Source organism: Drosophila biarmipes, chromosome X (assembly GCF_025231255.1).
Source record: "Drosophila biarmipes strain raj3 chromosome X, RU_DBia_V1.1, whole genome shotgun sequence".
Classification (NCBI taxonomy): domain Eukaryota; kingdom Metazoa; phylum Arthropoda; class Insecta; order Diptera; family Drosophilidae; genus Drosophila; species Drosophila biarmipes.
The window spans coordinates 4,799,073-4,826,846 of NC_066611.1; the positions used below are offsets into that span (position 1 = coordinate 4,799,073).

General features: G+C 43.1%; 1 protein-coding gene across 7 annotated transcripts; it reads right to left on the reverse strand.

The window, feature by feature from the left end:
- On the reverse strand, nt 1–27,140 carry LOC108033059 (histone deacetylase 4). Of its 7 annotated transcripts, none has more exons than XM_017107205.3 (14): nt 26,634–27,140; nt 23,593–23,656; nt 16,081–16,193; nt 9,596–9,703; nt 8,693–8,944; nt 8,549–8,619; nt 7,504–7,634; nt 6,306–6,452; nt 4,545–5,479; nt 3,257–4,477; nt 3,062–3,181; nt 2,571–3,005; nt 2,368–2,501; nt 1–2,302 (listed from the first exon to the last, which is right to left on the reverse strand). In XM_017107205.3, the coding sequence occupies exons 2-14, from the start codon at nt 23,624–23,626 to the stop codon at nt 2,248–2,250; spliced, it is 3,756 nt and encodes a 1,251-aa protein (XP_016962694.1). In that variant the 5' UTR covers nt 23,627–23,656; nt 26,634–27,140; the 3' UTR covers nt 1–2,247. The 7 variants fall into 7 exon arrangements, with proteins under 7 accessions (XP_016962694.1, XP_043949585.1, XP_016962693.1 ...); XM_044093650.2 differs by having other exon boundaries at nt 8,693–8,914; nt 26,343–27,140; XM_017107204.3 differs by having other exon boundaries at nt 26,343–27,140.
- Nucleotides 27,141–27,774: the final 634 nt, after the last annotated feature.

Genomic DNA, 27,774 nt, shown 5'->3' on the forward strand with positions numbered 1-27,774 from the left:
TACTCTTGACGGTTTCTTCGATTTATTTCGTTTAGAAAAAGCGACACACAATATTACTCTTAATTGTTTCATGTTTTTTGTTCCTTGGACTTATTTGTGCAACAATAAACAAAATATAAATATTTGATTTTGTTTTCATTTTGCTAAAACCATTTTTTTCTATTTTTCAGCTTATGGAATTAATTTTTGTTTTATTTTTTTGCAGTGCGCGACAACAATATTTGTTAGTATAATTTTTTTAGAGTTTCTCGTTATCAGTTTAAAGGTTTTTTCAAAAACGTTCCATCAGGAGGAGAGGTAAATGGATAGGTGATGTCTGGAAATTTAAGATAACCCTCGGGGCTATTCACGAATTTTAAACAGAAAGCCAAAAGTAAACAAAAAGTTTGTACACAGAGAACAACCAACATCAAAAGTATTTTAGCGTTTGACAAAATATTCAAAAAGCCAAAACTAGTTTCCAAAGTCGTTCATTTGGTTAAAGTAACCCCAGTTCCAGGGTTTTTATTCGAAAAAGATCATCTTTCGAATTCTGTTCTCTGTGTAAAAAGAGAAAAGGACGGGAGAGACATGAAAAAATAAAGGGCAATGGCATCTCCTCCTTCGCTTAGATTAGTAGTTACATTTGTGACTTCATTTTAAGTTCAGTTTTTAGTTTCTGTTTCTCTTTCGATTTGTTAACATTGTTTCATCCAGTTGGAGCCAATCGGTCCACCTCTCGTTGTGCTTATTCTTCACTTCCTTCTCTCCCTGCTCCCCAGCTTCCAATCTTTCGATCCTTGTCTGTTGCTCCTTGCCCTGCTTTTGAGGTGCCCCCGTAGTATTGGGTAGCGAGTTAGAGAGAGACGGCTATAGACAGCTAAAGGTACACGAGTACAAGTACAGTTACAGCGGTTTTACAGTTAACGGTTAGCGGTAGACGGGTATTCCAGAATTTTCCCGGTTCACGCCTCTCGGGTCCCTTCCAGGACCCACTGTGTGTGTGTGTGAGCGTGAGTGCTTCGAATTTAGTGTTTTTGTTTGGTTTTTTATTAAAATGGTTCACTTTGTTTCGTGTTTTATTTACATATAATAATAGTTTTACTTCATTTCAGACATTTGTTGAACATCGTTATCGTTACACACACGTGTGCCTTTATGTGTACACATTCTTTTTATGTATAAAGGGTTATTATCGTAACAGTTATTAGGTATACATACGTATATAAGATCTCGGCAACATTTAACAACAATTTCTCTTATTCGTTTTAGTTTCTGCTTTTGTGTGGTTTGTTTTTGCTCTGCACTCGATTTTCATTTTCTCACATTTATTGCACAATATATATTTAAATATATATAGAATTCTTTAAATAATAGTATGTTGTACTTGAAACTTGCACTAAACTATAAATTGTACAAAAGATTTCTCAGTTTTTCGCTTTTCCTCCAACTTGTTAGCTGTTAAGTTTTCTCACGATATCTTATATCGACTAAAGCATTCTACGTAACACCTAATCCTCTCTCTCCCTCGATCTCGACCTGGGGTGGCGGGACGAGTGGGCGTGGTGGGGTTTGTATTTTGGGAACTTTGTGGTTGAACCTTACCTAAAAACACACGCTTCTTGCACCTAATCGTCTCCTAACTTTACTTCACATAGTTTACTGGGTTACCATTAGGTTAGTGCTTCTATATCCTTCAACACACATACTTAAATAATAATAATATTAATAATAAGATACATTGAGTTGCGTGTGTTTCAGTGTGCGTTAAAATACCTCTTCTCCTCCCACCCTAAAAAAAAAAACAAAAAAAAATCCCTCAAGGAATTCTACAACTAAATTCTCACCATATACACTATATATTCATATAAAATTCCCCAGTTTCCCAGGGGCTCTTCCTTCTAATCATTATAATTATTTCTTTTTGGAGGCACAGCCACCATTTTGAACTTCAGGCCCTGTTCTGCTTCTTTTGGACACTTTTCCCTACTTTAGTTTCGATGTTTCTCCAGTTTTCATTGGGATGCGGGTGGCTGGGATTTAATAGTGTCGATCGAGTGAGAGAGACGGATGTGGCTATAGACGATCAATGACAACGACAACAATTGCAAGCGAGCGCCACAACAACAACAGCAACAACAATCAATTCAACTACAACAAATAACTAAATGTGCATTGAGCAGCTTGCGGCCACGCCCTCCCGCCCTTCCCCGGTGCCACGCCCACCGCCTCCGTGTCCCCGCCTCCACGCTCCGCCAGCGTTGCCTCCTATTTGGTTTCATCCTGGTCCATCGGCTCCTCGGAATCGTCGCGGGATAGGGTTCTGTTTGGATTATAGAACAAATTGCATTAATGGATTGGATTTCAATTGTATTCGCGCCCACCTACCTGTGCATCGACTGCATCGAGAGGCCGGCCATGGCGTTGATCGTCTCGGACTCGTCGTGTTCCACCTTGAGCGTTTCCAGCGCGGACAGACCCACCGTGTGCTCCAGCATCCTGACGCAGGGCCAGTGCGTTTGCTGTTAATGCCGAAAAGAAGGTACATCAATGAAATGGGTGATAACCAAGAGGGGGAATCCTATAAGCACCTGAATGGCTATCGTCTTCTGGAGCGTGTTGATGGCGTTCTGGCAGGGCGGCCGCTCCAGCTCGGCCTTGGCTATGGGGGCGGCGGGATCGCCGAGCAGCGCCCGCACGCACTCCTGGGCGGAATCACAGATGGCGGCCAGGTCGTAGCCGCCCTCGAGGGCCAGCACCACCTTGCCGTTGGCCAGCTGGAGCAGCTCGCGGGTCATGAAGCCAAAGCAGGCCGGCGAGACATGGTAGCCGCCCAGCGGAGCCGGATGGCCGGTGGCCGCATCGAAGCCGGAGGAGACCAGCACAATGTCCGGGTTGAAGCTCCGCGCGATGGGCATCACAACGGTACGGAATGCAGCGATATACTCGGCGTCGCCCAGCGGCGGATTGAGTGCCCCAGACCATGAGATATTCACGTTGAAGCCGAGACCAGCACCGGAGCCGCACTGCAAGAGATTGGCCATTAAAATGTCGCAAGCATAGCTTAAGAGTAACAGCTCACCTCTGTGGGCCCGCCTGTGCCGGGAAAGAAGTTACCGTCATCGTGTCGATGTATGGAAAGATATAGAATGTCGGGACTTTGGTAGAATGCTTGCTGTGTGCCATTGCCGTGATGGACATCCTGCAAAGGGAGTGGATTAGTTTGGTTATGGCATTTACATTTAAAAGCTGCTAGAGAATTCGAGCAAACACCCACCCAATCGACGATGAGGATGCGCCGCACCTCGGGCATCCGCTGGCGGAGCAACTTGGCCGCAATGGCGATCGAGTTGAAGAAACAGAAGCCCATGGCCAGGTTGGCCTCCGCATGATGGCCCGGCGGCCGGACAACGGCGAAGCCATTCCGCAGATCCCCCTTGGCCGTCTTCAGCGCCAAATCGATCACACATCCGGCGGCCATCCGGGCAGCGGTGGCCGTATGGTGCTCGTTCCACGTGGTGTCCAGGTCCACTCCCAAGCCGCCGCACGACAGGCGGACAAAGCTGGCCGACAACGTGTTCTCCAACTTGGGCCTGCTCAACTGGCACTGATTCGAGCCGAAGAGCATGGCGTGCGCCTCCGTGTGCACCGTCTGCAGCTCCTCCTGGGTTGCCTTGCGGGCGCGCAGGCGATCGCAGCGCTTCACCAGATCGGTCTCGTTCAGACGCGCCCACACGCTCTGGAGCCGACCACTGTGCTCCGGGTGCTGGGCATTGTCGCCGCAGATGCACGAGTGCTTCAGCATCAGCGGATCGTAGGCCAGTCCGGTGGTGACCTTGTGCGGCGGCGAACCACTCGCCGGTGGCTGCTGGTGGTTGCGCAAATGGCTGGCATACAGGGTGCTCATCAGCTGGCGGTGCTGGCGATGCGGCAGCGAGAGGTTCACGGGCGGTATATGATCGGCCGACGAGGATGTGGCTATCGGCGCCGGATGCTGCCCGGTGTCTGGAATCTGGCTAAGGCCGTGCGGACCCAACGGCACCAGCGGACTGCTAAGCGTCCGCGATAGCGGCGTCATTGGCCCCTTGGACAGTTCCTCCTCCTGCTGCAGCAGCAAGAGCTCCCGCTGCTGCTGCAGATACTCCTGGTCACGCAGCTTGAAGCCGGAATTGCTGGCGGAGGCGGAGTTGCTGGACAAGGGCGTGGAGGGCGGGGCACGGTAGGCGGCTGCTGCCACCGCCGCGGCCAAAGCTTCGGGCAGATTCTGGGACGTGCTGGTGGCTATTGTGCTGGTCAGCACCGTCTTCGGCGGTTTCTTCTTGTCGGTAAGGTCCATCACCTCGGCGGCCGAGTCGTCATCCTCCTCCTTCAGCTGCGCCTCGCGCACCACATTCACGCCAGCAGCGGCGGCGGCGGCTGCAGCTGCTCCGCTGCGCGTCAGGACGGTCTGACGGAGTTTCTGGTTCAGCACCTGGTGCTCGTACGCCTGGCGCTCCGCCTGCAATAGATTGGGATGTAACCAAAAGGCTTTCTCTTTGAAGGTCAATAGGGAAAGCTCCACTCACCTCACTATTCTCGTAGTGCGTCTGGACCACATTCAGCTGGCCGGAGCCGGTCAGCATCGGATGGCCCAGCGGCAGTGGAGCCGACTGCGTCCGCCCCAGCGTCCGGTGGCCCTGCTTGTGCAGATGCACCTGCGCCACCTGGGCATCCGTGATGGGCACATTGTGCTGGTGGCCGCCGTAGAGGGCATGGCCATGCCCGTGTCCATGGGCATGGGCGTGGGCGCCGTGGGTGGCGTGACCGTGCCCGTGGCTATTGGTCGGCGGCAGTGATCCGGCGGCGGCCGCTGCTGCTGCCGCTGCAGCCACTGCGGCGGCACGGAGATTAACCGCCGAACCGGCCACGCCGCCCAGCTGTTGCATGTAGGACGAGGACGAGGGCAGAATGGTGGAGGCGGCGTGGGCCTGCGGCGGCGCCACATCGCCCACCAGCGAGGCCTGCGACGAGGACGTCGAGGTGGCCGAGGCGCTGCGCACCACCGGCGACGGCTGCTGGGGCGCAATCCCCGTGGCCGGGATCATGGCCAGCGGCGCCGGCTGGCGGCCCACGAAGGCCATGCCCAGGGGATTGTAGTAGGCCGGCTGTCCGCAGCCGCCCTGGGCGGCGGCCACATGCTGGTGCAGGGCAGCGAACATGGCATGGGCCTGGGCCTGGGCCACCTGAGCCTGCGCCTGGGCCTGGGCAGCCACCTGGGCGTGCGCCTGCGCCGAGTTGGGTAAATGCGGTCGCCCCAGCGAGATGTTGGGCAGCGATGGCGAGCTGAACAAGGGCAGATCGTTGATGCTGCTCCGCTGGCCCGGCTGGTACTGGCTGCCCTCCTCGTTCTCCTCCTGGATGGGAGCACTGGTCGGCGATCCGCGGCTCCCGACCACGCCCACCGCCAAGGCGGCTGCCGAGGGCGGCGAGTTGGGCCCCGAGTCCGGTGTGCTGTTGCAGTCTGCGGATTTGGGTTTGAAGAACAGCGATTAGCAAGGATTGAACACACGGTTTGCTAGGGTTAGGAGGAGCAGGGTTATTGCGCCGAGCGAGATGGTCGGTTAGTCAAACAGGAGCAGTAGGAACAGCGAAGAACAAGAATTAGGCAATAACAACAACAATAAAATTATAACAACATCAGTAAATACTAAAATATTATAAGTTAACTTTAAATCGGATACTTATTTGTATTTGAAGTACACTATGTGGTGGCGTTTGTCTTGCTTCTGTGCGTTTTCTAGGCTTAGGAGTTTGAGGAACTGGGTTCCTTTTATGACAATCCCAAATAATTTACTCTATCTTTTACAACTCACAGGTTTTTAAGTTTTGTTGAAAAGAAAACATACTTATTGTTGCGTTCGTTCAATTGTTATTAAAAAATATTATTTTTATTATTCTGTTCATTGAATTTGTATTAAAAAAAACGTATTATTCTGTGCATTGCACTTTACATTTTTTTAGTTATCGCACATATATTTCCATTAAAAACGTATCTTAAAATTACAAAAATGTCTTGGGGAGTCAGTTTTATATTCCCAACTTCAGTTCTGAAGGGTTTAAGGAAGACCTAAGCTTCTTGATCGAAATTATTATATTTCCTGAGCATTTTACATGAAGTAATTAAGAGGACTATCGAGTTCCTATAAACTTGACTAGCTTTATAACATTCTACCAACGACTACCCACTTTGTATATACCCAGAGATGCGATCCCTAGGTTCTGGAGGTGTGGCTGGAGTGTCGATGGGTCTGGATGGTGGGTGACGGGTGAGGGATGATGGTACGTACTTGTGAGAACGGAGTTCTTTTGCTGCCTGCGCTGCGCCGCCTGGAGGAGGCGCTCGTGGCGCCGGGCTCCCGCCGGTCCGCCGATTCGGGCCTTGCGCTCGATGACGCTCTGCTTCAGCCGGATCTTCAGCAGGTTCGGTTCGGAGGCTGTTGTGGGAGCGGTTCACACACGAGTTGGGTTAGTTCGGGGTTAAGAGCTTCGGGCTTATAATTACAGGTGGGGGTTCGAGGGGCTCAGCTTTTAGAACAAACTTGCAGTTAGTAGTTAGGTGTTCGTTTTTAAGGCCATGCTTCCAGCTTCTTTTTATCCACCACTAACAGCTTTAAAAATATTTAAGCTAACTGTTTAACCCCCGTATTTCAAGACCTTTTTATAATCGTAAACTTATCCAATTTACAGCTGATTTTCTAATTATACCATCCAATTGAACTTTGAAAATTTTAAAAAAATGTAGAAACCAACAATCATGGCTTTTTCCAGAGCTTATTTCAACAAATCTCCTTTAATTTCAGGAAACTAATGCTAACTTTCTGATTATACAATACAATTGAACTCTAAAAATGTTCAAAAAGAACCTAAAAACTAACAATCATTGCTTTTTTCGAGTGCTTGTTTCAGCAAATCCCCTTTTATTTTAAGAAACTGTTGGTAACTTTCTGATTATTGAACTCTAAAAATGTTAAATAAATGTAAAAACTAACTATCATGCTATTTTCGAGTGGTTACCTCCTGGTAACTTTTGTTCTAAACACAAAGTTCTGACTTAAGCCTACCCAACTACCAAGATTCGGTTCCGGATTCCATAAGAGCTAACAAACCTGAGCAAACCCCCCTCCCTAACCAATCTTACCCAATTTGAGCAGAAGACCCATTACAACCAGCTATTACCCAACGAATATTATCTAAGCAACTCATTCTCCGGCAATCTAGTTACGTGCGCCCCCTAAAAACGTATTTTTTCCTGCCAACTTAAAGGCATCTTTGTGAGCTTCCTTTGTGGTTAGACAATAAATCGAAGTTACAGCAGCAGAGTGTCAGGCAGAAACGGATTTTAATTGGATCTCAGGCAAGAGCTTGCATTCACTGCGTCGTTCCTCGCAGGGGCACTTGGGTCTTTGGGCTCGAGCCCGAGGAATCCCGGCCCACCTGCTGACACGTCGTAATATTCAGGGGCAGGCGGCTGGATGCTTCACTCACCTGTCTTCCTCAGCGGGAAATCAGATTCATATTTCTGCATCGAGGAGGGCGGCTGAGGTATTTTGTACGGATGCGCACTGGTCACGGTTCCGGCTGGGAGGGACTCGCCCGAGGAGCTCTTCACCACGCCGCTGCAAGAGAGACACGTGGGGATTACTTAAGGTGAGCCCGGGTGGCAGTGGTGGGAGTGCGTGTGAAGATATATTTCCAAGCAATTTTCACAGTCACTGTTGTGGAATTTTCCCATTTAAGTTTCGATTTTCGAGCTCGATAAGAATTTCCTGGGTGTATTGAACTTGTATAACCAGTGTCGTTGGGGTAATTATTGAATTGGTAGCTAAAAATGTTGTTACCTTTTTCTTTAAACTAAAAATGTTAATTGTATTTTGCCTTGTATTGTTTACCTAGTGTGCTAAATTGCATTTCAACGTTAAGAGCTCAATGTGTTTATACTTTTAACTTGAAAATATTGTTTTTGTCTAAAGACTACATACTCGTCGTGTGCTAAATAAAATATTACCATTCGACAATTGAAGTTTGCGGTATGAAAAAATACACATTTCATCAAGATTTTCTCATAATCTAGATATAACTAGTCAAAAGAATTGCTTAAATATGCTCCAAAAAGGATTATTCTAGTAACTGCAGGAGTGCTGAAAGTGCTGTGAAGGGAACTACCTGAAAAGAGTGTTGGGAAGGGAACTGCCATCCCCTAAGTGTTGTAAAACTAGTGTTGGGAAGGGAACTACCATCTCAAAAGAAAGTGTTCTGAAACCAGTGTTGGGAAGGGAACTATCATCTCATAATGGTGTTCTGAAACCAGTGTTGGGAAGGGAACTACCATCTCATAAGAAAGCGTTCTGAAACCAGTGTTGTGGAGGGAACTTCCATCTCATAAGAGTGTTTTGACACCAGTGTTGCGAAGGGAACTAACATCATCCTTCTTGGAGTATTCTGGCTGTAAACTAGGGTAACCAACACTAACCCCATAATTTCATTTTATATTTATTATCCCTGGATTTTCAGCTAAAAGAACCCATCTTACCGATTCCTGTAGGGCGATGTGGTCGTGCCATTCGATTGCGCCACCTGCGACTTTCTGTTCATGATGAAGCACTGTGAATGGAGTAGGAATTTGATCAGAGCGGCTCCCTTGGGGACTGTGTGGACTAGACATTGGGTGCCTTACGTTGAGAATCTGTTTGACCTCGGGACTGGCATTGGCGCTGCAGATCTGCTTGGGTTTCATGCCGTCCCTGCCGCGTCCCTGTTGCTGCTGCTGCTGCTGGTGTTGCTGCTGCTGCTGCTGCTGGTGTTGCTGCTGCTGTTGCTGCTGCTGATGTTGCTGCTGGCGATGCTGCTCCTCGGCCGCCGCGGCGGCGGCTGTCACCATGCTCTCGTTTCGCAATTCCTGGAAAGCGCCATGTGAATTCACCGCAAACTGAATAATTACAACAAGTTCGAGAGAGAATCGTTTGTTTGTTTGTTGTTTCTTATCGTGGTGATTGGGGGAGTAATAGAAAGTTATGCATTTTTGGTTGGCAAGTTCGATGCTGTTGCTGTTGCTATTTGGTGAATCTATCATTCTACAATCGGCTAGACAATACAAGTATTCTATCGTTGTTTCCCGGAAATATTGCTTTCAAAAGAGAAAGGTGACTAATTCGCGATCGTGAGCCATTAAAGATATTATAACACAGCACACGAGCGTCGGGCAAAATAGTGATCGTCAGCGATTTACGAGACATTTTCTGGAACATTTAAGACCTGTGCGACATGGCTATATAGAGTGCTAACGACGGCCTTAGTCATCGCACAAGATGCTTCCGACACTTCCGGCACGATAATATAATATATTTCATATGTATAATTTCATTTCATTTCAATTCTCTTTTACTTTGTCGTTTGTTTTCATTTTTATTTATGTCTTCGACTTCTGTCTGTCGCCCCCACACAGCCGTAGACACACTCACATCATCATCATCATCTTCATCTTCATAATTGTTATTATTTATAAGACGAGCAAAAACATAGATAGCAACAGCAACCGAAAGACCCGCAGAACGTCAACTGGGATGCGTCGTCTACTCACTTGATACTTGTGCTCCAGTTGGAGTTTATGCTCCAGTTCCATCTTCTTCGATTGCTCCTGAAACGTGAGTAGAAGCCGCTGCTTCTGCAGTTCCTGGCTCTTCTTGAGCTGTAGGACGAGAAAGAAGTACATTTTTAATTAGTGTTTAGGAGAAATGTAATAACTTAGTTGTTTAGAAGACAAAGTTGCACCTAAGATTGCCAAAGGCTTATCGGTTAGAAATGAGCCCTAACTTAAAAACGAAAGATAGTGCCTGTTAGATGCTAAAATTTGTACTTAAGAATACGTCGCATCCACATTGTTGAGCTATTTTGTAAATAAAACACATAATAAAATAACAGCTCCTCTCGACTATTCTTAATTGATAGCGACTTTAAAGAAATTGAGTTAAATATTTTATAACATGAAAAACATCCGAATCAAATTGTATATTTTTGAAAAACATGTTCTCGTATACTCAAAAATTGCTTGGAATATTGGGTTTTGTTTATAAAGAAGTTGATAAATGAAATTTTAATTTAGTCACTCACTCCTTACTAACGTTTATAGGATTTCGAATAAAAAATAATAATCAGAGATAAGCAAATATTTATCGATAAAATTAGGAAAGGTATCGATTTAAATCGAAGGTAGAAGATCAGTGGAAAGCAAACTTTAAATTACAAACTTTAAAAAAGTTTCACTTGATAATTTGAATGTTTCTGTGTTTCTCCTTCCCGATAAATTCAGCTTCGATTAAGTTTACAAAATGTATCGGCAACCGATCGGCGATAACAAAAACAATGATATCGATTGTGTTTTCACAGCTCTACTGATGGTTTTTCGATTTCCTTGATCCTATGCTTATTTTTTTTGTCTTCCTGATCACTTGTGGTCTTTGGATGTGTCATAGTGTTTGCATATTTCCCATGACCTTAGCCATATGCTTTCTCCCCCTCTTTCTCCCATACTCTCCGCCTTTCTTTCTGCGGGATGTGTGTGTGCGAGTGTCACCCCCCACGCAGTCACACATGCAAAATAAGCGGAAAATAAATAAATACAGCAAATGATGTTTATCTGTTGTTTTTATTTGGGCTGTCTTCTTGCAATGTGGACTTCAGGTGGAGGAAAGGTGTTGCCACTTTTCAGCTTACTTCACTCAATAAACAGAGATCTTTGCTCTCCGCTGCCACTTTTCCTTTTTTGATCTTAGATACTTTGTTTTCTTATGCGATTTGTGTGTTTCGGCTTTTGGCTGTTTGCTTGCGATATTTGGTTATACACTTTTCGGCACTTTTTCGTCGATTTCCGAAAACTGCGTGTTTGGATTACGTTGAATGCTGTTTTGGTTCTGAGTTGTTTGATGCTGAGTTTTTGCTTTTAGTTCTGCTTTCAGTTTTCAGTTTTTAGTTTTTAGTTTTCTGTTTTTTTTATTTTGTATTTTCCCTTGGGTGGTTGGCGCGTTCGCTGTGGCCTCGGCATTTGCTGGGAAATGAGGGAGGCGCTTTCATTTCAGTTTCACTCGGCCGACTGGCCCAACTGGCGAAAAAATCAAATATAAACACAAATTTCGAAACTGTTACGATGGATGCCTGAATGGACGGCGGAGAAAGAGCGCCGCCGAAGAGCGCAGAGCGGAAGAGAGGCGAAGAAAGCAGAAAGCAGGGGCGGAAGACGGGCGGCGACGGAGAGAGAAACTTGGGCAGACAAATGGGCGTTTGGCTTCTTCGACAGAGGGCCATCAGCAACATCATTACTCAAACATCGCAGCAACCGCATCTTACACGGCAAAGAAAACATCTGCTATAACACTCGGATATTACAAAGGGTGCAGGCCAAAAGGAACAGCACTATGCCATAGATTTCACCAAATTTCGATGTTTTGGAAAAGATATTTTAAGTAGGTTTAATATCGATTCGGTATTTTTGAGTTTACTGTTATATCTTTTATTTATAATTATTTTAATTTAATTTTTATACCAAAATAAAACTTCCTAGTTTTCATGGGATTTACTACATTCTACATTTTTAAAGCTAAAACTGAAATAAGTATTTTCTTACAATGCTCCTCGTTGAGATGGATTTCAATCTGTTGGATTGAGTTCCATCTTTCAGGACTGATTCAATGCCAAAGACAAGAATTCTACAGCTACAGTACATTCGATTGGCCAAAGGTGAATTTCCCCTGCAGAGGAAGAGCCCTGGCCGCATATGTGGATTCCTGGGAAACTGCAGTGCCCATCACCGCCCCCGCCCCCGCCCCCGCCCCCGCCCCCGTCCCCGGAAAAGCACCCACCACCCCCTGCAGCGACGCCCGCTTGCACAACATTCGCCAGTTGCTATGGCCAATGCTATAATTATAAATACCTGCGCTATAATTATAGCAGGGCAGAAGACAACACACAGGCACGCCCATAAAAATAGAAGCCCTGCGGATCGGAGCGGGTTAAAAAAAAGAAATGAAAATAGAAGAAGGGCGGGGACGCAAACAAGGTAAGCGAAATGAAGGCGGAAAATGCAATGTCTGCCCTGACTCGGCGGTGACGATGCTTGGGATCGAACGAGGAATTTCCGGAAATTGCACGGATAATAGATGCAATGGAATCGCAATCAGAGATTGCTCTATTTTTAGGCCTGTGATAAAAGTGTTTTTGTATTTTAAAAAGGTAATTATGGTTGCAAGTGGTATTAAAAAAAAAAAAAATAAATATTAACATTGCCCATTTGAAATTATAGTTAGATTCGATATCAATTAGCAATTATCTCCCGGAAAATCTGAATTTTATGATTCGATTAATGGCTATAGGGCTGTCTGCATCGCATATGGGCTTTATAAGTCCTCCCAATGCTATAGATTAAAGTATCGCCACTGTATCTGGCTTTTCGAATCTATGTATCTTGGCCAACGCAATCGAATGCCCATCCTTGCGCTCTCCTTCCCGAAATGCCAACCCATTCTTGCCCAATTTGTGTGCGAAGATCAAAGATCAATGATCATCTTCATTAAGATCTTGTCAACCGCCCCCTGCGCCACCCACCACCCACTGCCCCATCAGCCTCTGCTAATTTGCATTTTGCTCGTGCCACCGAAACCGAAAAATACGGAAAACGAAAACAGAACACGAAATGCTAACGGAAAATAGACTGAGGAATTCAATAAAACATTTTCCCTGATTGGCAGTGGTCGGTGTGTGCGTGCGCCGACCAGGCGAGTGTGCCAGTGTGCGTGTGTGTGTGTGTTCTTTTTAAAAATAAAACCCGCAGAGTTTATAAAAGAACCAAAATAAATTCAAAGGAAAAACCGAAAATAACAAAAACGGCAAACGCGTTGATGAAAAGCGAAGGCAGCCCAAATGGGGGGAAAATGGGCAAGATACACGGAGAGAAAATTCACGTAACCCAACGGTCACTAAAAAAACTTTTGTGTTTGTTTATTTAAGCGAATACCCTTGTTATAACCATTTTTTAAATTAAATCTCTTTCACAATAAAATGCTTTCAAAGTAATATTAAACATTATCATTGTTACTTAAAAATATTATTTCTTAATTATTGAAATGATTATCTTTAGTAATTGATTTCGAATAATAAAAAAGTATATTTTTTCCATGTATAGAGTAGGGGTAAGAAGGGCGGCGGGCGTGGCAAGCAGAAAAAGAACACGTCGAACTTAGTGCTGCATTTAAAACACTCTTTAACGCTAAAATAAAGATTTCAAACGAAATCAAAACAAAAGAAATGCGACGAGAAAAGTGTAAAAATAAAAACCGAAAATTACGATAAAAATAAGAAGGCGAACTGCAGCCAAAAGCCGAGGCATAAATAAATCCCCAAGACTATAAATTGAATGCAAGCAGTACCAGAAACGCGAAGAAGAAGCAGCGGTCCTCAAAGAGCAGGGGCGTTGGGGGCGGGGAGGGGCGTGGCAGGGGCAGGGGCAGGGGCAAGGGTGCGGAGGGGGTCGAGCAGGTGGGCTGCCGCACATGCTGCCCGGCTACAGTGGGCACAGGCTGAGAGAGAGACGGCGCAAATGCCAAAAAGAAAAGTTGGTCCGGTACAGTGCGCACCCGCTAAAAGAGTTTTACCAGCGGTCGGACTTCTTCTTCATCGATGTATAAGTGACAACTGTTGTTGTACACTGCACGTGCCCGGCACAGGCTAGGCAGAGGTACTTCCTCTGCCCGAAATCGTTTGATTTGTACAGATGGGTCACTTTTTTTAATGGAAGTTCGACGACATTCTATTACCACATCTAAAAAAAAAAATAGCATACTTTCCTACGCCTTTTTGGGTGATTTTAAATCTCTAGAGATCTTGGGATAGTCCCAAGCAGAACAGAACAGTCTACATTTTTTGTAAGAAATAACCATCTGTATCAAAAAATGATACTGCTCATTTCTTATTTTTTTGTACCAAATATTACCACATTTAATGGACTAATAGAGGTTTATTTTAACATACAGGTTTTAATAATAATATTACAATACCTTAGTACCAAATGTAATACCAACGAATAGTTTCAATAAAATCAGATGTGCATTCTGTACTTGAACTATCTCAAAAACTCGTCTAGTCCTCTATAGGCAGTTACACCTGTACATCCTCTGCGCCCGCAGCTCCTCCGACATTTCTCGCGCGCTGTGCGGCTCTCTCGACTCGGTTCCTGCCTATTTTTAGATGATTTTATTTAAAAAATGCGCAAAAACTCATACATATTTTCGTAGTGAAAACAATAAATATAGAATCATTAAGTTGTACACGCGTTTAAATTTAGACTCCCAACAAGAGGAGCAGCATCGCATCGCATCGGCATCGGCACGCACCACACAAGAGCCAGGCGAATCGAGTATAAATAAAGCGGAAAACGAACGAAAAGCCAAAATAACACGGCCAAAAGGGAAATGTGGAAAAGCCAGCTGGAGAAACTGGACGGAAGAGCTGACCAGCTATACGAAATGCTGGTCCAGATCCTAAGGTTGGCATACTGTTAGACTAAAATTGGGATTTTTATTTAGACTTAGTTTCCTAATTTAGCATCTTAACTTCTGTGTTTCGGATAGTTTGTTGTCATGATAGTATTAAAACCTTAATTTTTAGTACAGCTACACTTCACAAGATGATCACAAAACCCCGAAACCCAGCACGAATCGTAGAAATCCAATGACATTCTGTGACGACTACGATGACGACATGGTTTATATTTAACATGCCTCAGGCTGCGGAGTTATAAAACATTGATAACCTCACTGATTTTTTCTAACCTGCCCATGGAAACAAGAGTTTACTAGAGCTTATTTTGGGATTTGCTTATGCCTGCGGCCCCGTAGATTTGTAATGGCTTTATTAATAACTCTGTCGTTACTATGAAAAATAATGTGACATATGGATGATATGAAAATAATCTTATAGTGGTAAAAACGTTTTGATTAACACTTCTGCAGTTGGTGTACCAACTAGTGGCACTATGAAAAAACACCTCCCGGAATACGCCACCAAGAGAGCTATTTCATCAGGAAACGTTAAGAAAAGTAAAGTGATACATGGATGAAATGAAAGTGATCTAATAATGGTAAAAATGTAGCAACTAACTGTTCTGCAATATACTAAAAAGTGGTTCTATGAAAACACATCCCGGAATAAAGCCACCAAGAATGCTATTTCATCAGGGAACGTTAAGAAAAGTGAAATGATATATGGCTGATATGAAAATAATATTTTGTATAATGGTAAAAATGTTGGTATTAACTCTTCTGCAATTAGTATTCTAACTAGTGTTACTATTAAAAAACACCTCCCGGAATAAGCCACCAAGAGAGCTATTTCATCAGGAAACGTTAAGAAAAGTAAAGTGATACATGAATGATATGAAAGTGATCTTGTAATGGTAAAAATTCTACAGTGGTATACTAACCAGTGATACTATGAAAACCACTAGCGGAATCAACCGCCAAAAATGAACTTTTTATCAGAAAAAATTAAGCAAAAAAAAAAAGTGATATATATATAATAATAATCTTATAAAGGTAAAAATTCTATAATTGGTATACTAACTAGTGGTACCAAGAAAACACCTCCCGGAATCAAGCCACCAAGAGGATACGTCATCAGGAAACGTTAAGAAAAGTAAAGTGATACATGGATGATATGAAAATAATCTTGTAACGGTAAAAATGTAGCACTGTAGTATACTAACTAGTGGTACATTGAAAACACCTCCCGAAGTCAAGCCACCAAGAGTGGTATTTCATCAGGAAACGTTAAGAAAAGTAAAGTGATTTATGGATGATATGATGTAGTATACTAACTAGTGGTACCAAGAAAACACCTCCCGAAAAAGCCACCTAGCTTCATCTGGGTAAGTTAAAAAAATAACGTGATATATGGATGATATGAAATAAATCTTGTACTAGTGATACTATGAAAACACCTCCCGGAGTCAAGCCACTTAGTGGGCCACTCCATCAGGGAACGTTGAGATCGATTCACCCCGACGTGGGGTACACTCACCTCCATGATCTGCTGATCGATATCCACCGCCGAATGGGGCTTGAAGTCCAGAGTCAGAGTGCCCGGCGTTATGTGCAGCAATCGCTCATCGCTTCCGGCTTCTGGTGGCAGATCTGCGAATTGACAATGTAAACACACGACTGAGCAAGCGAAATTGAAACGTTTCGGGAGGGATGTGTGGATTCGAGCACACTTTATATACACATGTACATAGATAGACCCTATCTGGATTTGGGGGAGGTGTGACTCGCTCTCCGAGCCGATTATGTAGATAAGGCGCGCTTATCAGACGCTTTTCAAAATAAATCTAAAACGTATTTTTTCGATGCGTTGGACCCTCGACGGTTGGTGTTTCTATTTGTGCATTTACACAGGCAGAAATACATTCCAACTAACGCACATTTTGAAATGTTTTTTAAAGAATTACCAGATGTATAATATCAAGGATAAATAGGGAGCCCTTCTTGTGCATTGTTAGGAATAGAAAAATAAATGTGGATATTAAGGAGTTTTCTTTATGAAAATTTAAATTATATAAAATTATTGTTTTGACAAATTTTTAAATATATCTTAAGACTGCGTTTTTTCTAGTTTTTTTGTGCAGTACAAGTTAACAGCGATTACAACGATTTCCTCTCGACTTTGCTTTGGCCTTTTCTTCTTTTTTGCCGCACGTGACGTCCAAGCAACTTTTATTTCTCTCTCGCTCTCCCCGTCCCTATCTTCCTCTCTTTTGCCCCGCTCAAAAAGTTTGATTTGCTGCCAACGAAATATAATGAAAGAAAAGTCGAAAAACTCGGGAAAATCGGTTGGAAAACATTTCATTGATAAACATTGGTAGCACAGCAAAAAGAGAGGCGACTATGCATCTCTCTCTCTCTTTCGGCTTTTTCTGGACTAATTGCGCGCCAATAAGAATGCGGAGATGACTAACCAAAAAGTCCAATTAGTAATGATTTCCTCTCTCGCTCGCTCTTTCGGTGTGTGTTTCTGTTGCTGACAAGCGCTGATCTAATCAGCAAAGTCAAGTTTTTTGGTCTAGAAATTGATTTTAATTGAATGTTGGGCTGTTATGTGGCCGTGCTAAAAATAGAATTGGAAAGAGCAAAGCCCAAAAGCAGCAACAAAACAAAAGCACAAACGCATGTGCATAATGTACGTGCATAAATGTGTACAATGTAAATATGTATGCCACAGTTAAGTTGAAAATGATAGAACATTCGCTTTTTAATTTTATTTTCTGCAATCAAAAATCAATGTAGGAATTAGAATCTACACAATTTGTTACATATCCCAACGAAGATATACTTTTTGCTTCTGCTTTGGCCTTATTAATTTGACCGCCGCTGTGGGCGGGGCGGCTACAAGTGTGTGTGTCAGTGCATATCTAACTGAACAGGCCGTGACCTGCTGCGCTGCTTGCTGCTGGCTGCGCTGCTTGCCGCTCTGCTTGGCCGTTCTATTTTTAGCCGCATTTATAAATCGTGCATGGCTTTGGGGAGTATATTTAGAAGTGGCAACACACAGATAGCACCACCACAGACACAACTGCAACAACAGCAGTGCACATTGCACAAAAACACAGGGACGAGTACGAAAAGTGAAACGAGATAAAATACAAAGGAAAGCGCCAACAACGTCGCCTACGTACATATGCACCTGCGTATGTACATATGTGAGTGTATATAAGTAGCTGTAGTGCTTTGCGAACCCAAAACGTGAAGACAAAATCCAAATGGAAATTTCATTGGAAAATGCAATGGAAAGCACATGCGAATTTGCGATCCCCTCTCGCCAGCCATAGACCCATTTTACATAACGCCTATTTACTACAGAGCGGCGCACACAAATATACATATGTAAGTATATGTCGCCTATCCAAGGATGGGATTATGAAGTTTTACATATGTTCATTTTCAAATCATTACTAAAGCTCCATTTCATGCTGTTTTTCACCCTTAAATTTTATTTAAACACTTTTAGGGTATTTCCAAGTTATTAAGCTTGTTTGATCAGATGATAAGAGATGAACGAGAGACACAGCGAGACTGCAACTACAGGTGCAGTAAGTGGGAGAGGGCCGAGCGAGAGAGAGAGAGAGAGAGCGCGGCTTGCAATCAGCTGTTTTTATTTCTTTTTGGCAATGCCGTTTTAAATAAATGCAAATGCGTATCAGTCGCACTCGCTCTCTCGGCCCTGCGCTGTTTCTCATTCCGTCTCCCTCCAGCTCGCAACTCCCCCTTCTGAGGCCTTTCTCCCCACTTCAAGGTCAATTCGTGTGTTGACATAGAAACCAGGCAACCGAATGGCACAACAAAAACAAAAGCACGTGTATGAGTGTGGTCGCAGAAGAAACAAAAAATAAGAGGCGTATAAAATTTTATGAGGGGGGCGCCGCTGCTGTCATTGAAATTGAAACTGAAATTCAATTGGAAATTGATACGACGAAAACAGAGAGTGAGAGAGCAGCTTGATACAGTCCGCCCCACGCCCCTCTGCCAGCCCACACCACCCCCTCCTGCTTCGCACTCCTTGTTTTGCGCTCTGTCTCTCTCCCTCTCTCTTTTCTTCCTTCCTCAATAAGTTTGTTTTGAGTGATAGCACGGTTCCAATGGGCATGTGTGTGTGCGAGCGTGCACTTGTGTGGGTACTGTGTGGGTAAATTTCCAGCGCGCGCATTCTAAAAATAGAAACAACAACAGCTAAACTTTTGGGCCAGGCCAAAAGGAATACAAAATGCGAGCGTTCTCGTTGTTGTTGTTGGTGCTGGTGTTTTTTGTGTGTTTTAAAGTTCTAGGCCATAAAACTCGACCAAAAAACCCCCCAAATATAAAAACAGCCCGATGTTGCTTTACCTTGACAAATGTAAAGCCCACAATAACAATGATAAATATAACTGGAGTAGTTGTTCTTTCCGCTTTTATCGCATAGTTATAATGAGAAAGCATCGCCTATTACAGCGGATTATATTATTAGGTTACAATGTGTTATTACTTTAAAACAGGTTCTTTCCACTCAACCCACGCTATTCATAATAGAGGACTTCAAAGTTGCATCGACAGAACTTTGGAATATACGATTTTCCATAACTCCAATTGGGTGTATCGCGCTGTAACCTTCCCCAGCTCAATAGTTCCAGATAAGGTCGACCATAACCGAAAAATACCATAAAAAATGTGTACAAACCCCTTGTTGATATAAATAAATTTTCTTATCAAATGGCTAGATTTCAGGCCATAATGCTGGGCCAAGCTCATTTCTAATGTTTCATGTGATTACCATTCAGAGAATCTTGAATACCCGCTTGCCACATGGAAACACGGGGTTTTTCGAAATAACTCATCTAATCTGTGGCATGGTTAGCAAAAACGTCATGTTAATCATATATGTAATATTATTTTCGTTTGGTATCCAAAGGGAAATCTTGGGATTTTCTTAAACTATTAAAGAGTATTTATCTAACCAACATGTATTTATCTTCCGGATCACACGTTTAACGATTACCTCAGCAGCCTTATAATTCCCAACCAGTTCGTGCATAACCCTTCTTCTGTGTTGAGTGTGACCAGCTGCACACTATTCCGCCTTGCCACTGGGAAACATGGGATTTATTTTCGAAAATGACTCATCTAATTGGTGGCAAAATGCAGAGCCCACAAGGTGGCATTTGTTCTTTTTTCAGCCAGTACGGCGGATAAGTGAAATGAATAAATGAACGCAGCGCCGCCGCTTTCAATAATACTACCCACGGTGAAGACAGTGGCGTGGCGGGGCCCTCTGGGCGGGGGTCACGGGGGCGATACATAAACCCTAACGATTTTATATAACAGCTGAAGCACACAGAGCCAGGCACAAAAGGGGGGCCGAGTTTTATTCTTGGAATGCCATTACAATAAATGCTCCACTGGCACTGGAGAAAACACAGCCAGTGGGGTTCCTGGGGTCCGGGTGGTTCTGGTCAGGGTTCTGGCTGGGGTTCTGGCTGGGGCTCGGGCTCGGGCTCGGGTCCGGGTGGTTCGACCTTCTTGCAGGTGCTGCGTGCTTCACAATGGAACAGCGGCAACAACAACCGAACAAAAGTAACAAAAGCAGAAGGAAAACTTTTCACTTATTGCGTCTTAGACAATCCATTTTGCCCCACATGGGGATGCGATGTGCGGTGTCAGTGTGCTTTAATGCAAGGCTGGGCAATTAATTTCTATATATAAATGTTATTCCCCCGAAAGTTCGTTTCCGCAGGAATGCCAGCACAGTACGGAAACATTATTAATCCAAGGAGATGCTAGTTAGAGAGTAAACAAGAGGCTCACTATTCAATAGGATAAAAGCAATGTCACCAAAGTGCTTTAAAGTGCTCATGATCAAAAGGTAACAACGAAGTTCCCAAACTTTCAATCCAAAGTGTTTAATGTTGGGCTTAGTCTAGTAAATTCGATAATGCAGTCAAACTTTGCAGACCTGATCTAGAACAAGGCAAAGTTAGTTAGCAAATTAGTTTTGAAGAGCGTATAATGGCTTTTTGAGGACTTTTTGTATCAGAGGCCTTGGAGGAAGGACACGTAAGTTCGTATTGAGCTGGGGGACATATTCACTTCGATAATTGGATAATGCAATCATTATTGAACTGGTCAATTATTAACTCGGTTATTACCAAACAGAGGGCAGAACCCATGATTATAAATTCACCGCGCCCTTTTTTTACCAACGAGTCCTTGGGCGAAGGTAAAACCCAATTACAAACAAACCCTTGACATTGCGAAATTTAGGGGCATTATAATGGCCATTAAGCCAGGCCAGGCAAAACTTCGTGGTTAATAATTCAATGATTTTTCGCAACAAGTTCTCGGTCGCCGGAAAAAGTAATTTTCGTCGATTTCTAATGGGATATCGATGGCCGCCAGCTGGACTTTCACTGGCAAAAATGTAACAAGGTCGCGCCGCAGACCTGTCGAGCAATTAGACCCGAGATCCTGGAACCCGGATTGGAGGATGCTGCTGGAGGCGACGAAGCGAGTCCCCGAAATCCAGGGACGCGGCGACGGATTGCACGTGGCAAACACAAAACAGGAGGCGGGCGAAAATGGGGCGGGAAGATGTGGCCCGTTTCTCCGGTTCTCCGGGTTTCACGGGCTTTACGGGTCTCGGGGTCCCCGGGTCCGGTCGTCAGTCAACAGTCCACACACACAGCGACGGAGACGGAGACACACACATTTACACCATCCATTTGAAAGGCAAGTAAATTTTGTTGCTGCTGCTTTTGTGTCTAAAAATAGACGAAAATCGATAAACGAATGTTTTTCTTTTTGGCTGCAAACAAACAGGCGGAGAGCAAAGCGAGCCCGAGAATCGGGGAGCGAGAGAGCTGAGCACGAAGCGAAGATTACGGGGCTCCACAAGCGTCTCCTGCGCCACCCACCGCCCACTGCCCGTTTCCCCGCTTTTCCCACCCAGCCCCACCCACTTTCCAGTCCGTCCACGTGCTTGGCATTGGCAGTGGTTTCGATGGATGGCCAAGAAGGAGAGCCTCCAGGAAGCGTGCTGAGCGGTTAGCTACTTTCCGGCATGACCACAAGATACAATTTCAAAATCCCTATAAAACTCAAAGTCACAATGTTGCAATCAAATAAAACATTCAACAGTTGTATTAAGTACTCAAAGAAGAATTACAAAGGTAGCTACAACAATTAACCTGATTTCTTATCCATAAGTTAAGAAACCGGTTGCATTTTTGTTTGACTTAACCCAAATGTTAAATATCCTGGAAAATAAAATTTTTTTGCAGAAATATTTAAAATTTGTCATAACCAAGATAGGTAAGCCATCTCAACTATCAGATACCCATCACTATTTTTGAAATGGGTCGTAACTCCTTAAATAAGTAGATATGAATATGATATGACAGGCGGACAGGCTAAATCAACTCGGCTAGAGATCCTGATCAAGAAACGCTTTCTTCTGTTATATACTATCTGACGAATACATGATACCCTTTTAAGAAATATCGCTTAAAAGATACCAATTATTGGTACATTTATGATTTTACAAATACTATCCAAGGTATAGGGCAACGAAATCTTTCAGTTGCTATCAATGTTTTCTAAGAAAAGGAAATGTTATATGTTTTTATCAAGAACCCAAAAAAAAATGGTAAATGCGACTTTGCAGGAAATCGGAAGTGTAAGCTGAGCGGAAGTTTATTCGGAATACATATATTTAATATCAGTAGATACACAAGAAAGCTGAGCGGAAGTTTATTCGGAATATCAGCATATATACAAAATTTGAAAAAATAAAACTAAAAAATATGTCATTTGGGACGTTACTTTTGTGAAGATGATAAGACCCGACAGCACTGGTAAGGACCAAGACCCACCACCCAAGTACGCTTCCCGCCCGTATCACCATCCACCTATATCTATTCAGTTTGCCGTGAAAGAGACGACCCGACCATGGACAACGTTCTTGTTGTTGCTCTCGGCCTGCCCGGGACAAAAAGTTAGTAGATCCCACTGTACAGGCGCACCCCTCCGCCCGTATCAACCGCCCGAGAGGAGCAACAAACGCACAGTGGTCCAGGCTGTGCAAATATTTAACTGATTTGATTGACGGCTGGCAATGAAGTTGCTCTCGAGATAGGGAAAGTACCCAGTACGCCGCAGAATTTCAGCACACCATCTGTCCCACAAAATAGCGTACAATTGAAATAGTTTAAGTCTTTGTTTTCGACCTATAAAGTGGGTATGAACATTTGCTAAATTTTCACAATGGCCCAAATCAATAAAATTGTATGCTCAGAACATAAAATATTTTCAGCAGCAAAAACGTCAAGTTCATTTAGCTGACTCTTTATAAACCTCAAAGATAACTTTGCATTATTAGGCTGTGTCACAGCTTAGTAGTTATTTTCGTTTAGTTTCAGGGTTTTAGTTCAAAGGTTTTAGAGATTTTGTTTAACTATCGAAAAGTATATGTCTGTCGAACATTTATTCGATCCAATCTGTCAGAATGGCCAACTTCTAGAACACAAGTTAAACGATTTCCTCGACAGCCCTATAAGTCCCAACCAGTTTGTGCATAGTGTGATTAGTGTGACCAGCTGCGGCAATACTCAGCCCCCTATTCCGCCTTATAATTCCCAACCAGTTTGGGCAGAGCAGTTAACCCCGTTTCTCGCCAGCCCGGCCCAATGTGCATCATCCATTGACAACGCAGTTCTGGCCCGCTTTTGTGTATGTGCTTATTACAGTTATTTTTGGAAGGCAACACACACTGCCACACAAAACTCACACCCACCCAGACGGTGTAAGCTTTTGTTTGAGCATGTGTGCGTGAGGTCTGTGTACATTTTGAGTTATGTATTCCGAATGTTGTTAATGCTATGGCTATATGCAGGTTACATACGAACAGCCAACAATCGAGGATATAATACAATAACCGCCCCATAGTGCCCTAAACTAGACCCACTATAGCTGTGGGATGGGGGATTTGGCAGGGTCCTTCGTTCCCACTTACCGTGTATTGGTATTCTATCGTCGGGACTAGACATTTTGCATATGGAATTGGGGGAGGGCGGAACCTGCAACAAATCAGAAAATCAAATTAAACAATATGCCAAAAAAATTAGGTTAAACATTTCACAAGGACTGGCTTTGTTTTAATATCCAGAAAAGGAATCGCAACCACTGCAAGATCTAAGTAGTTCCCCAATCATTGTATGACACACTGTATTTTCCACCAGATAAGTTCGAAGCCCAGTACAATGGATTTTTAAATTAAAAATGTATATCATTTGGGAATGTTTGTTCTGTAATAACAAATTTAAAACCATTTTCCAGTGCTATCTTAAAACTAAAAGATTGCGTTTATCTGCGCTTCACACTCTGAGTCACTCTGGGAAAAATCTTCACCCATGGGAATGCAGAACTTCCTCAAACAAACACAAGGAACGGATTTCTTATATTCGTGGGTATACATTTTTTTAATATGAATGATTCCTCCAGAATGCGAAACACAAAAATTTCATTCAAAATAAATTCTCAGAAGCAGATAAACATGGAAAAATAAACCGAAAAACAAGTGTCTGATAAGGCAGGAATATTTGGAAAATTTTTTTTGTCATTTTCGGAACTCCGATAATAATATGCAAAAATAAATTCTTGTTTGTTTCTGTTTTCGTTGTTTTTTTTTGTGGTTTGTTTACAGTCGAGAGCACTTGATAGGGGAATTTTGCTGATCGGAAATAATTTAAATGTTCTTTCAGGTGCGCCTTTTGGGGGGCGTGGCTGAAAAAAAAACCCGATAACGATATGCCCTATTGACCTTCACAAACCCCACACAAAAATAAACATTATACATACGTACATACGTATGTGACGCACAAAACAATTTCCGTTCACTAATTACACGAGCAAACTGAACATAAGCGACCAACCAGAAACTCAAATGGCAGAAATTGCATTGTAAATAGATTACCGCTAAATCGGTTCCAAATGAGTACAAAACCGTTCGACTTTGCTCACAAATAATTCAAGGAATTCATTTCAGAAAGTCCCTTGCAATGAAATAAAGGCAAAAAGTGACGTGGAAATTCTTAAAAAGGAGACACATTTAGTATTAGAGTTAGCAATGCCTTACACCTAATTATTTTGTTTTTCTTCTTTTAAAATGATTTAATTTTGTAACATTTATTCAATTTTTGTGGTACTATATTTTCTCATACAACCAAAGGCAAGGTCACACTGAAAACTAAGCCGAAATGTGCGTTCACAAGGTCACACTGTGAGGACACCCAGAAAAATCCTTCTTTACAAAAATGAAAAAATAGTAAATAAAAAACAAACCAATTACATGTGGGTGTGAAATTTTCTTGATTAATTCCGTTCGATTTAATTTTTTATTTTACAAATGTCGAACTGAGTGTGCCCTCATTGCAATCATGAACGTTGAATCATGTACATAGATATGTGTAAAATCAAAATAAAAGCCGGACTACAAATGAATACTACTAATCGACTTAACCTGTTGTCCTGTGGTTCTCCAGTGTAATTCAAAAATACAATTTCCGCCATGCGCATTCAAGGTGGAAACTTTCCTCAGCTTTAATTTTTTGATACATAATAAACAAATTAAGCCGAGGGGCGGAGTGGCTAGAAGAGTAAGTTGGCAGCCTCTATTTATCGTGGCGAGTCATATTAATTATAGTCATCAGTGGGTTGCATTGTGCGCTAGAAATGCGTGTTTTCCACTGAGACGACACAGGGAAAAAAACAACTACGTTGTAAAATATGTAGTTTAAACAGAAGTAGCGTAAGAGAAATTAGATAAGCAGTGCAGTGATATTGCCTGCCAAATGATTTACGATCCTGGTTTCAGGTGACCAGTCCCCGGGCTCCTATAATTCCCAAAGGTTGCCCTCGTATCTGACCCAATTTCAGCTGAACTAACTGTGCACAGTGGGATGTAGATCGAAAACGTATAACATCTGGCAATGTATCCCAAAGTAATATTACCGTTAAATTATTACAAATCGAATTTATAATAAAGCAGTTAAATATTATTGCCTTTTGTTCCAACCACTGTTTGCACTATTTTTTAGGAGTACAAAATGCTTCGACCCATTTTAAAACTTTAACTTTCCTACTCGCACTGAAAGGGTTTATGGGTTTCGCTTAGTGGCTGACCACTGTAGTTAACTAATGGATAATGTGGACAGAGCGGGGGACGAGGGAGATCCAGCAGAAGAATGAGAAGTTCGGCTCAAAGCGAGCGAAACAACAACAAAAGATCCGCAAATTCCATTCTACTGCCGTTGCTTTTGTTGTTGTTACTGATTTATTTTTTTCTGGCATCATGTTGATAACCAAGAAGAGAGAAGGAGCACAAGAAGGGAGGAGGCGGAGGAGAGCGAGAGAGAAGAGCAGAAGAAGCGAGCACAACATAAACCAGTTCAATGCGCTTTGCGGTGGAGCTTTTATTATTTATTTTTCTTCTTTTTTGGGTGGCAGCCACATTTACAGCACTTTACTAAGTGAACAAAATCAAATCATCAAATGCAGAGAGGGAAAGAGAGGGCAATAAAAAAAAGGAGGTGGACGGGCAGGGGAGGGGAGGAGGAGAGAGCGAGAGCACTTCATTTAGCACGCACACACTTGTTACATAAATAACGGCGAATCGAGTGAGAAGCACAACAGACGAAAAAGAAGTTTGGCTGATCTAATAAGAATACACGGGGCGAGGACAAACAAACAAACAAACATAAATACCTCTTCCAAGTGGTGCAAACTGCCTGCTGCTGCTCTTGCTGTATTTTGTATTGTCGCTTTTCCAACTTGCTCCACGAAATGCGAAAAATGATTAACGAAAATATAAAATAAATAACGCACGCTCTCGCTCTCTCCTCCTCGCCCTGCGCGTGTGTTGGTGTGTTCGTATATATATACTGTACGTTGAATTCACGACTTTTTTAAGTTAATTTTTGTGTTGTTGCTGCCGCTGCTGCTGCTGCTGCTTTTTGTAGACGTATATTTTGCGCTCTTTTCGCCTTTGCTTTTTACCTTCTTTGCTTTTGGGCTTCTCTTCGTTACTTGTTGTTGCTGTTGTTATTTTTGTCACTTCACATTTCGCAGTTTCTTTTTGGTGCTAGTACTACGACAACTGCCTCTGCTTTTGCCTCTTCTCCCCATCATCGCTCATTCTCTTTTGCTTGTTGATTCGCCCACAATTTTTTCTTTTCGTTTTCTCGTCGTTTTTGCACGCGGACGCACTTTTGTTGTTGTTGTTTTGGTATTTGGAAAAACGAAATTTTTGCCGTGGAAAAACAGAAAAAAAACAAGAAAATATCCTATTCGAATTGTCGGGTTTACTTGGCGAAAACGCGCCTTCTGGGGCGACGAATTTCTGGGTCCCGAAACCGAGTCCGAAGCGACTTTTGTTTGTTTTACTGAAGTAAAAAGACCAGAAACATCGAAAACCTTATGTTTTTACAATAATCTTCGGCGACGCGACTGCACTGCTTTTCTTTCTGATTGGAAAAAATTGACTGGCAGAGGCAGAACGGCAGAGCTGGCAGAGGTGGATCAAAAACACAGATGGTAACACCGCTGTTTTTTCAGTATTTTTCTGCATAACGTAGGCAAACGTAAGCAAACGTAGGCCAACGTAGCCCAACGTAAGTGTCACTGTAGACTTTAACAGCTCTGTTAAGATGCATCGAAATCTGGCTGCAGCAGAGGAGGGGCAGCGGCGCGGCGGAGGTGGAGAAATGGGGAAACATCGAAAAACATCGATATCGCTCGCGCTCAGTTTTTCGGTATTTTCCTGTTTGAACGTGAGCAAACGTAAGCAAGTGTTATGTTCTTAACAGCACTGTTAAGATGCGTCAGTTTCTAACAGTGCACACTGGGCCACCCAATCAATTATTTTTATTAAATTTCATAATTTAATACAATGTCCTTTTTAAAATACATTGAACTAATTTATGCCAAGGTCTCACTAAATTTGGGAGTGTGGTTTTCTATTGCCATATTTTAAAAGTTTCGATTTCTTCAAATATTCAAGGCAATGGAAACCAAACTATAAGTCCAAGATTGTAAAATTTTGGTTGCCATTATTTTAGACAAGTACAAAAATATAATAAAGCTAATAGTCTCGCTTGTTTTCTAAAGTTTCATGAAATAGTTGAATCGGGAATGCCAC

What these genes read in the sequence shown, in the direction of transcription:
- LOC108033059 (XM_017107205.3), bottom strand. Translation starts at nt 23,626, where the DNA reads ATGTCTAGTCCCGACGATAGAATACCAATACACG. An exon ending in ACATCGCCCTACAGGAATCG is followed by an intron (nt 7,635 to 8,548) that starts GTAAGATGGGTT and finishes TCTCTCTTGCAG; the next exon opens with CGGCGTGGTGAAGAGCTCCT. An exon ending in AAAGAACTCCGTTCTCACAA is followed by an intron (nt 5,480 to 6,305) that starts GTACGTACCATC and finishes CCAAATCCGCAG; the next exon opens with ACTGCAACAGCACACCGGAC.